This window comes from Meles meles, chromosome X (genome assembly GCF_922984935.1).
Source record: "Meles meles chromosome X, mMelMel3.1 paternal haplotype, whole genome shotgun sequence".
NCBI classification, from domain to species: Eukaryota; Metazoa; Chordata; class Mammalia; order Carnivora; family Mustelidae; genus Meles; species Meles meles.
In genome coordinates, this window is record NC_060087.1 from 44,750,495 (window position 1) to 44,761,212 (window position 10,718).

General features: G+C 40.7%; 1 protein-coding gene across 1 annotated transcript; it reads left to right on the forward strand.

Annotated features, from left to right (window-relative positions):
* Nucleotides 1-5,054: 5,054 nt before the first annotated feature.
* Nucleotides 5,055-10,363, forward strand: BMP15 (bone morphogenetic protein 15). The gene is made up of 2 exons (XM_045996340.1): nucleotides 5,055-5,400; nucleotides 9,507-10,363. Exons 1-2 carry the CDS (start codon nucleotides 5,076-5,078, stop codon nucleotides 10,361-10,363), a joined length of 1,182 nt encoding a protein of 393 aa, XP_045852296.1. The 5' UTR covers nucleotides 5,055-5,075.
* The last annotated feature ends 355 nt before the right edge of the window (nucleotides 10,364-10,718 follow it).

Consider the following 10,718-nt stretch of genomic DNA (forward strand, 5'->3'; position numbering starts at 1 on the left):
CATACACAATGCTTGGTACACTGTTGAGGTTTGATGAGTTTGTTTTAGTGTATGGTCCATGATCCAAGGCTGATTTGGCTACCTTTGAGTTTGGGTCTGAATGAATTACAATTGAGTTTGAACTTCCCTGGTCTTCAGGCTAGGGAGGGTAGTGCAATTCCATTTGCAAGTGGTGTGAGCAGTGACTCTTGGTACCCATGCATGGGAAAGCAGATCCTTCCTTTTTCTGGGGCTTCTGGCATCTTTAGGGGTGGAGAGAGTAACAAGGACTTCTTAACATAGGTAATCGTGATTTTTTTTTCAAAAAGAGTTGAAAGCACAGGAACAAGTTGTTTAAGACTTTCTTCTACCACCAAACTCAGGTTAGCCTTCTCTTAGGACACATTACAATACCCAACCAGAGCCTGCCCATCAGCCTAGATTTCTACAAGAATGATAAATACCTATTAGAATGATTTGTTCTATAAATACTGATTGAGCACCTATAATAATGAATAAAAAAGACATGATCCTTGACTTCACAGAGCTTATATTTTGGCATCATATTCAGGAATATCTGTAGGATTACCTTATAGGGGAACTGAATCTTCTTAAGGAGCTAGCTACTCATTGGCAGCTTCAAAAGAAAACTTACAAGATACAGAGAGGGGCTTTGAGGTCAGCCTGAATTGGGTCCAAGTCAGAGTAGATTCCAGGATCTGAGAGTTGTTTAACCTTAGGCAAGTTTCTTTCTCTGATCTTCAATTTCTTTACCTGTAAATCGGAATGATAATACTTAACTCATAGAGCTAATATGAAGATAAAATCAGACATAATATGTAAAAGGTTATAGTCTAGTGCCAAATTCATGAATATTTGTATAAAATACATAATATTCTCTGTTTCACAGAAAATGATTTTTTAAATAAAACAGATCTAGAAAAAGGGTCCAGTTTTCAAGGACTCAGAATAGTAATCAAAGGAAATGTTTCTTATCTTTTATGTCCCCATCAGGGTTGTTATCTTCTTGAGATAAAAAGTATCTGTTTTATATGGCTACCCCCAACCAATCTCAGTGCCTCGCATAGTGCCTGGGACTGCTAAGGATAGAGGACTTATTTTATTCATTTCTGTATTCTCAAGGTCTTGTATGGTGTCTAGAACATAGTATGCTTAGCACAAGTATTAAATCTCTTAATCCTCACAACAGTTCTCTAAAGCAGTGCTATTATCCTTATTAGTAAATGAGGAAGCTGAGGCACAGAGAGATTAATTCAGTTGCCCAAAATTACCAAGCTAATTAAATGCTAGAGCTCGAATTTGAACCCAGGCAGTCTGGCTATAGTCCTGTACCCTTGACACCTAACACAATCACATGTTAGATATTTGTTGAATAAATACAATTGCAAGAAAATGTGAATTAATAATCATGTAAAAAGAGTCCATTATACATGTATACCTTGTAACAATAGACATGCTTCCCCAAATTGGATAAAAAATTGATTCTTTTTAAAATTTCATGCATTTTACCAGTATGCCAGCACATTACTATTTGAGAAGTTACCCTCACTGTGCATTAGGGGTTCCTGCTGCTCAAAGCAACTTGTGGGGACCCATTTTGCTATGTCAAGAACATCTTTTGTCATGTCAGTAATCACTTCACAAATGGTCCTATTTATAAGAAGTAGTGTTTTCACATACTGGCTTCCTGCTAAAGCAGGAAGGGCTGGTAAATATCCTTTAGAAGATCCTATTCCAATCACCTACAACCCCCCCCCCCCCCCCCCCCCGCCCTTCACCTCACTCCACAGCTCCAACCATAAGGCTAGAAAGACTGTTGGTGCCCTCTTCTGGGCATTTGGGGCAGTAGCATACATTGGGCACACCAGGGGGCCATTTCCAAGAAATAATCATGTCAAGTTCTTTCAATTCTGCTGGTAAGAGTAGAGTTGATTTTTGGATCTTTTTCTGAAATAAGAAATTGAATCTTTTTCTGAAAATAGGAAAGCTGACTTATTCAATCAGGCAAGTCTCCTAAAGCTCTGGTGGATAGAGAAATGGAATAAAAATTCAGCTGAACTTTAGAAGGATGCTGAACAGACATTTCCTTTGGTCAGGAACACTTTACATGTACTTCAAAATCATAGGCTATTATGACAAAGTTTACCATTTATTTAAGATTATCTATGTGCTAGATACTTTCTATACATTGTCTTATTTAAATCTCACTACAATCCTAGAAGGTAAAGAGTATCTCCAATTTACAGTTAAGAAAGCTGAAATTTAGAAAGGTTAAGCAATGGACAAAAAATGGCAGAACCAGAAATTCAAACACAAATCATGTTCTTTTCAGTGTAATATGTTGTCTCTTTTTATTTCTTTTGGCCCTGTATCTATATTTCACTACTAAGAGATGTCAGAAAAATGTTCTTGACAGATTTAATCCCAATGCAATACCAGACAGAGGTCAAGAGCCAAAGGGAATGTTTGGGAGGCAGAGAAAGGGGTAAGAGAGAAAGGAGGAGTAGTATGGACATGGAGAACAGAGAGGCTTTTTGACTGCCTCTCTATTGCTCATAAAGCCAAAACTAGCCCATCAGGGTGAAGCCATCTTTCCGGAGAGAAAAACTTGCATCAAATGTACAATAATTGACCTCTGTCTAATACTTTGTGCCAGGCACTGTTTTAAGTGCCTTACATGTATTAACTCATTTATTCCTCAAAAAAAAACTTATGAGGCAAATCTTATCATTAATTGCATTTTACATATTTGAAAATTGAGCTAAAGAAGTGGCTATGATCTCATGACGAAACTGAGACACAGAGTTGAATACCTTGCCCAAGGTCAAGTTAATAAGTGGTGGCATTTAAACTGAGGATACATGTTCTTACCCATCATTATATATTACCCCTCTCAATATGTTGTAAGGATAAACATTATTTTAGGAAATGTTTACTTTGGGTATATATGAGTGTGTGAGTGTGTGTGCTAATATTTGTGTTGGGTTGCAATGTAAAATATGTTTATTTCTGTGAGTCACAGACAAAAATGTCTAAAACCTACTGCTCTAGCAATAGTATTGCTGAATTATACATCTTCAGCCTCACTAGGATAACGCTAAATTACTCTCTAAGACAATTTTACCAAATCAGATTCCCACCAGCAGTGTGAGAGTAACCTGTGTTCTATATCCTCACCTGAACTTAATAGTGTCAGGCTTTTAATATGCTGCCAATCCAAACAGTGTGAAATCATATCTTATGTGGTTTTAAATTGTATCTTTCTGATTTCTATTACATATCTTCATATATTTTGAGTATTCAGATTTTGCCTTCCAAGAACCATCTGTTTATATATTTTACTTATATATTATTGCATGCAATACAAATGTATACAATACAACATACAACAACAGCAACTCTTTGAAGGAGCCAGCAGTACAGATGAAGAAACTCAGGCTGGCAGAAACCTTGCTTAAGGTCACTCAGCTAATGGGTTGTTGAGTTGGCATTTGAGTCCAGACCCAGGGGACCCGTTAGCCTATGGCTTTTGTATTATAACACATGCCAGGGACCAAGCCATGTTTGTAAAAACAGAAGAAGGGAACAAATAAGATCAAGCATATAACAATATGCCGTGTGTCTAATTAGGTTTTATGTGATTAACGTAGCTTATTTCTTTGTGTCCTCACAAAAACTTGTGAGATAAAACATGTTATCTTCATTTTACAGGTAAGGAGACTGAGGCTCAGGGAAAAGAAAGATTTGCATTGGAGAGGTTAAATTATAGCTAAGAAGAGGCAGAATCACAATTCAAACACAGGTCTGTGTGATTACAAAGTCCATGCCAGTTACACAATAGTGGTGCCTGTCCATAGATATTCTTGGTATGAGGTAAAGGCCTCCCACAAATCATGTCTTCTTCATTTCCTAGAGCCATGTTTTGACCTCCTGCTTCACCTTCTTCTTAGATCCCCAACAAACTGCTTTTTGGAGATGGCCAGGACCACACTTCCCTTTTTTTCTCTTTTTTTTGTAGAATCCTGGTCTGGGGCAGACTTAACTAACTGGCGCAGCCCACTGCCTCCCATTGACCAGTCAAATGAGATGAGTTCCCAGTCAACTTCCACGGATTCATCTTCTACTGCCTCCAGACTTCTCTGAGAAAGCCCACTCAGGATCTCAGCACCTTCCGTGGTAAAACAGAAATTCTTAATCAGAACTGTCAAACTTGACTGCACATTAAAACCACCTGCAGAAGTTAAAAAAAAGCCTTGATGCCCTAGTAAAACCCAGACCTGTTACATCAGAATCTCTGAGGACAATTCCCAGGCATCCATAATAGTTAAAGCGCTCCAGGTGATTATAATGTATAGCCCAGATTAAGAACCACTGTTAAAGCATCTTCTTCAAGTTCCAGTAGCCATACTCACAGTGGTTTCCACATTTTAGTGTTCATGGAAATTTCTTGGAGTATTTGTTACGATTCAGATTTGTGGACCTCACCTCTAGAAAGTCCATGTTTTGGTTTAGACCCAAGAGTCTGCATTCTTAACAATCACCCCAGATAGTTTCAGTGCAAGTCAATAGCAGATCACATTTTGGGAAATGCTGCATTAAGGGAAGGACTACATGGAAGTGGGATGGAAGTAAAAGGTCTCTGGCCCTTTAAGGACTAATTAAGAAACTACCTTTAAAGCTATGGAACACAGCAAGCAAGGGCTGCTTTTTCTCATCCTAGTGGATAAGGTAAGGGAGCAGGTCCTGGAATGGACCTCTCCTTTAAGGTTACCTCAGCATCCAAGTAAGTGTTATCTTGTTCCTAACCCTGAAGAGCAAGAAGGATATGCTGTGTTGCTCCACCTGTTGTTTCCGTTTGTTTTGATGTGAAGAGGCCAAGTTAAGAGACCTCCTTTGGTCCAGAAGATTCTCCCAGAGTAATTGATATAGGGCTTGCCTGCTTGCCTTTCATTTTTTCTTGCCCTGTCTTTTGTCGTTGTGGAGCCATATGCCATTACCTTTGTGAAAGGAAAGGCTCAGAGTGACACCCTTTGGGTTTGGGCTGGAGCATCTTGCTGAACACCACACCTTTCAAGATGGTCCTCCTCAGGATCCTTAGAATTCTTCTTTGGGGACTGTTGCTTTTTATGGAACCCAGGGTCCAAATGGCAAAGGTAGGGCAGCCCTCTATTGCTTTCATGGCTGATGCCCCTTCCTTGCCCCTGATTTGGGAGCTGCTAGAAGAAGCTCCTGGCCAGCAGCAGAGGAAGCCCCAGGTCCTAGGGCACCCTTTGCGGTACATGCTGGAGTTGTACCAACGTTCAGCTGATGCACGTGGGCACCCTAGAGAGAACCGCACCATTGGGGCCACCATGGTGAGGCTGGTGAGACCCTTGGCCAAGGTAGCAAGGCCTCTCAGAGGTGAGTTGTCATATCATACTGTCCTGTCGGGAAGAGAAGTGGGGAAAAAGAGTGTAGAGAAAGGGAATCTGTGAGAGTTTATTGTCAGGCTTCATTACCTAGTGGGTGAGTTGTTTTCTCAGACTTGGGTTTCAAATGATGGAAAAGTTGGAAGAAGATGGCTCCAAGCCTATTTCCCTTTAGCGTCCTGATTTGAGAACAGATTGCCTTGGGACCTACCTGAGGAATCTCTCCTAGGCCTCAGGAAAACTAAATGATGTGTCAGCTCCTGTCTTTCTAAGAAAGTCTTATTGCTTGTTATGTCACTGAAAACTATAATTGAGAAACACTCCTATGCATTATCGTGGGGGGGGGACTCTTTATGTGTGGTTGTATTCTTATAAGGCAAAGAGCAGAGTATACCCAATTGGGGAAATTTACGAGAATAGACAGAAACAAATTAATATCAGAAGTTCTGTACACCTGGTTAGGTGAAGTTCTGCTACTGTATATAATCCTTAAGGATTATATATGACTATCATTAGCTGTCATGGAGCAATTAGCCTAACTTTTAAAGATAAAACTAAAGCACAGAAGTCAAATAACTTGCAACATTCACGTAGACAGTGGGTGGCAGAGATAGGATTAGAGATTAAGTCTGCCTGATTCTGAAGTTTCCATAACTTCTCAAGTGTTTAGATATAGTATGTTGATATCCTTGTACACCAAGCAGTTTTTCTATTAAGTCCATATTGCTAGTTTGGGTTTTTGTACTAAAGGTATTTTAGAATTTGTTCCCATCATGCTTGATTTTAAAAATGTCTTCATTAGATACTGATTCAGAAAACCAGTAGGCTTCTGAAGTACAGGGCTTTCTAGGGGATGCAGAAAGTCTTCAACTTCAAGGAAATCTTGGGAACCCGGTGAGATTAATTTGGGTCTTTGGGTCTTTGCTAGTTTATATTCCTTCTTTTTAAATGAAACAACCAATATTCCCCTAGCTAACCTTTATGCCAGGCATTGGGCAAAATACTTCACAAGCATCTTCTTTAATCCTCACCACTAGCATAGAAGGTAGGTACTTTTAATATAATCATTTTGTAGGTGAAGAAATTGAGGCTCAGAGTAACTTACTCAATCTAACACAGCTAGTAATTGGTAGAGCTGGGTGTCAAACCCAGGTTTTCAGGCTCCAGAGCCAGTGCTCTTAATCATCCTACTGTGCTGACTCAACAGATTTTAATTGCGCACCAGGCACCGTGTTTGGGTTAGGTCTGAAATGGCAAATAACGGTTCCCCTGACCTCTAGAAGCTCCCTTTAAGGTAGAATGGATAGATAGGTAATCATAATGGTGTTAGAGCATGATCAATGCTTTGACATTTGACAAGGATAAGCAGTAGGGCTCCCAGGACATGAAAGAAGAAATAGGTCACTGTTTAAAACCAGCGAAGGGAAGCAGGGAGACAATGAAAGACTTCATTGAAGAGCTAATATTTGAGCTGGACCATGAGGAAGGAGTAAGGAGACTATGTGCAGAGGCAGAGACAGGAATTCTGACTGAGGAAAGGGAAAATAGCTTGGGGTTGGTGGAGATTCATTCAACAAATATTTAACACCTACTGAAAGCTAGGCACTGTTTTAGCTGCTGGCATACAGATATGATCAAGACAGGCATGGTTTTCATGGATGAGACATAAGTAAAAGCAGATAATTGCAAATTGTGGTAAGTGCTATCAAAGAATGAAATTGATTTTGATAGAGAATAACAGATCCTTCCTTTACATGGGATTGTCAGAGAATGCATATTTGAAGAGGTGACATTTGAGTTGAGACCTGTAAGATAAGTAACTAGGCATGAGAAGAGTAGAGAGAAACATGTATACTATGGCCTAGAGGGTGGAAACAAGCTTGTCTGACTTGAAGATTAGAAGGAAGATCAGTATGGCTGAAGTGTATTGAGCATTGTGGAGAGTGGCAGGAAACGAGGCTGATGAGAGGCAGGGACTTACAGGCTATTGTAAGGAATCTGGATTTCATTCTGAGTGCAGTAGAAAGCTGTGCATTATTTGCACAGTTTGTAGAGATGATATGGGGCTAGAAAGGAGGGTGCCTAGAATTAGGTCACTGTCTTGGTCTGACTGTTGGACATACTGGCATCTAGGACTCTGGAAAGGATCCAGAAATGGATGACAAGAGTACAGGGACATATCTCTCCATTAGGAGATGACCCAGCTGAATTGAACTTGCCTGAAGAGCTATGCCAGGTTCAATCACACAGGATGTGTGAGTCAGCCATTTCCCTGAAAAATTTTTCTTTTTTTTTTTTCCATTTTATTTATTTTTTCAGCGTAACAGTATTCATTCTTTTTGCACAACACCCAGTGCTCCATGCAAAACGTGCCCTCCCCATTACCCACCACCTGTTCCCCCAACCTCCCACCCCTGATCCTTCAAAACCCTCAGGTTGTTTTTCAGAGTCCATAGTCTCTTATGGTTCGCCTCCCCTCCCCAATGTCCATAGCCCGCTCCCCCTCTCCCAATCCCACCTCCCCCCAGCAACCCCCAGTTTGTTTTGTGAGATTAAGAGTCATTTATGGTTTGTCTCCCTCCCAATCCCATCTTGTTTCATTTATTCTTGAGCAGACCCTTCCTGGCTCTGATCCTTAGCCACTCCACCCTGCTTCAGGAAATTGTGATGTCAAGGTCTGAAAGGAAAGGGCAGTTCCTCACCAGACAGTCTGCTAGAGGTTGGGTTGGGCTCTTTCTCAGGCAGGGTGGGGCAGGTGTATGGGTGGGCCTCTTGGAAAGAAGATTATAGGATGAGTGCGTAGAGTAACTTGAGAAAGCAAATATAAGTTTGGCTTGGGCTCTGTGTGAATAATGTCCAGGGACCCAAACTTGAGGGTGTATTTAGCATAAGTTGAATCTGAGCTATGAAAAAATATCCCGATGCTTCAAGATATTAAAGCACTTCTACATTGACCAGTCCAGGCCTACTGAAAAATCCAAGCTTGTGTATTCAGTGAAGGAGGAAGGTTAGGTAAATAATATGTAAATTAACATGCAAATGTTTAGCAGTAAGATGTTTGAAGATAAAAGCAGCCATTTTCTTGCAATGCCTGTTTTTTGTTATCTTTGCTGTGGACCTTTTTTCCAGGAGAGGGTGCAGAAATTCAGAGCACTGTGGGCCCAGCTTTCCAAACCTTTGGCCACTGGGTGTCACCATTACAGTCTGGATTAAAACGCTTAATCACCAAGAGGCTTTCAGCTTCTGGTAGAATTCTTAGCAAACAAAATATTTATCTGAACAAGGCTTTGTTGAAAATGGTATTTAGGGGCCTGGTGGTACAATGAATGTACATGAATAATCATTTCCAGTAAGAAATGAACAAAGAGAGACTGGGAGTTAAGGGGAAAATAGTTTAAGAAGGAACAGCTGATTAAGAAGCAATTTTTAATGTAGAAGGTGGAAATGGCAAAACAGCTGCCTCCACTAGGGGAAAATAGACAAATTATTTTGTGGCATCGTGGTCCCAGATTTGAAGTGATGGCAGGCCATAGATAGTCCCCAATATTTGGGACTGTTACCAATATTGAGGCTGTTAATCTCAAAGTTTCATCTATATAATGGTATGACAGGAGAACTCATTCTTAATTCATGCATGTCTCAACAATTCTCTTAATTGATCACTTTTAATAGTCAACTAATACTTATCTTCTTCCATACACACAAAATAATTCCGTATTTGGGCTTTTTCCCCCTCATCCTCTGTTGTGAGTGATCTAAAAATGGAACACAATACCTTTTTAAGGGAAACCTACTTGGGCTCAAATCTTGATTCTACCATATACTGGCTTTGTGTGTACTCTGGCATAACTTCTCTGAGCCTCAATTTCTTTGTCTGCAAAATGGTGATAATTACTCTCTCATAAGGCTACTTCAGATTAAAGGGCTAATGCTTTAAAACATCTAATAGTAAATGCTTGACAAATGATAGTGATTATTATGGTCTTGCTTTATTTTAAGGGCTGCTTATAGCTGTTAGTTTGTATTGAGCAGAGTTGTGAGGGAGATTCAGGCTCCAGGTAAGAAGCTAATCCTCTGCTCTTGTCCCCTCCTGTGCAGGCCCCTGGCATATAAAGACCCTGGATTTTCCTTTGAGACCAAACCGAGTAGCATACCAACTAGTCAGAGCCATTGTGGTTTACCGCCATGAACTCCACCGAGCTCATTTCCATCTCTTCTGCCACATGCAACCCTGGCTCCAGAAAAACCAAACCAATCACTTTTCTTCAGGAAGAGGTTTCTCAAAGCCTTCATTTCTGTCCAAAGCTTGGACTGAAGTGGATATCACACAACATGTTCGCCAAAGGCTCTGGAATCCCAAAGGACGCAGGGTTCTACGACTCCGCTTCATGTGTCAGCATCAAAAAGGTAGTGAGATTCTTGAACTTCAGTGGCATGGCACTTCATCCTTGGACACTGCCTTTTTGTTACTCTATTTCAATGACACTCGTAAAAGTGTTCAGAAGGCCAAACTTCACCCCAGAGGCCTGGAGAAATTCATGGAAAGTGACTCTTCTCTTCTCTTGCGGAGGGCCCGGCAAGCAGACAGTATCATATCTGGGGTCCCTGGCCTCTCTGGGGAACATGATAGGCCTCAAAGTAAAAAGTGTTCCCTCCAACCTTTCCAGGTCAGCTTCCACCAGCTGGGCTGGGATCACTGGATTATTGCTCCCTACCTATATACCCCAAACTACTGTAAAGGATCCTGCCCTCGAGTACTACACTATGGTCTCAATTCCCCCAATCATGCCATCATCCAGAACCTGGTCAATGAGCTGGTGGACCAGAGTGTCCCTCAGCCCTCCTGTATTCCTAATAAGTATGTTCCCATTAGCATCCTTTTGGTTGAGGCAAATGGGAGTATCTTGTACAAGGAGTATGAGGATATGATTGCCCAGTCCTGTACATGCAGGTGATAGCAAAAGTAAATCTAGCTCAGGTGTTCTGAGAAATTGGAAGAGTGTTTAACATAACAAAACAAATATCATTGTTAAAGCTGCAAGTGTTCTACCTCTGGTCTTCTACCAGTTCTTTGGGTTCCATTCCTTGCCCTAAGTGTTACTTAAGTCTCTTCTCCCCATGTATGAGGTCCTCACTTTATACAAACTGTTCTGATACCAAACATTAGTACAGTTTGACCACTAGTCAGAGCCCTTAAAGATGTTCTTTTGGAGATACCCAGCTTTCTTGTCTTTTTTTGCTTTGTTGTGGCTTTGTCAAAAGTCACTAATCCATGATAGTAGAACTTCTGGAATTGTCCTACCAAGGCCT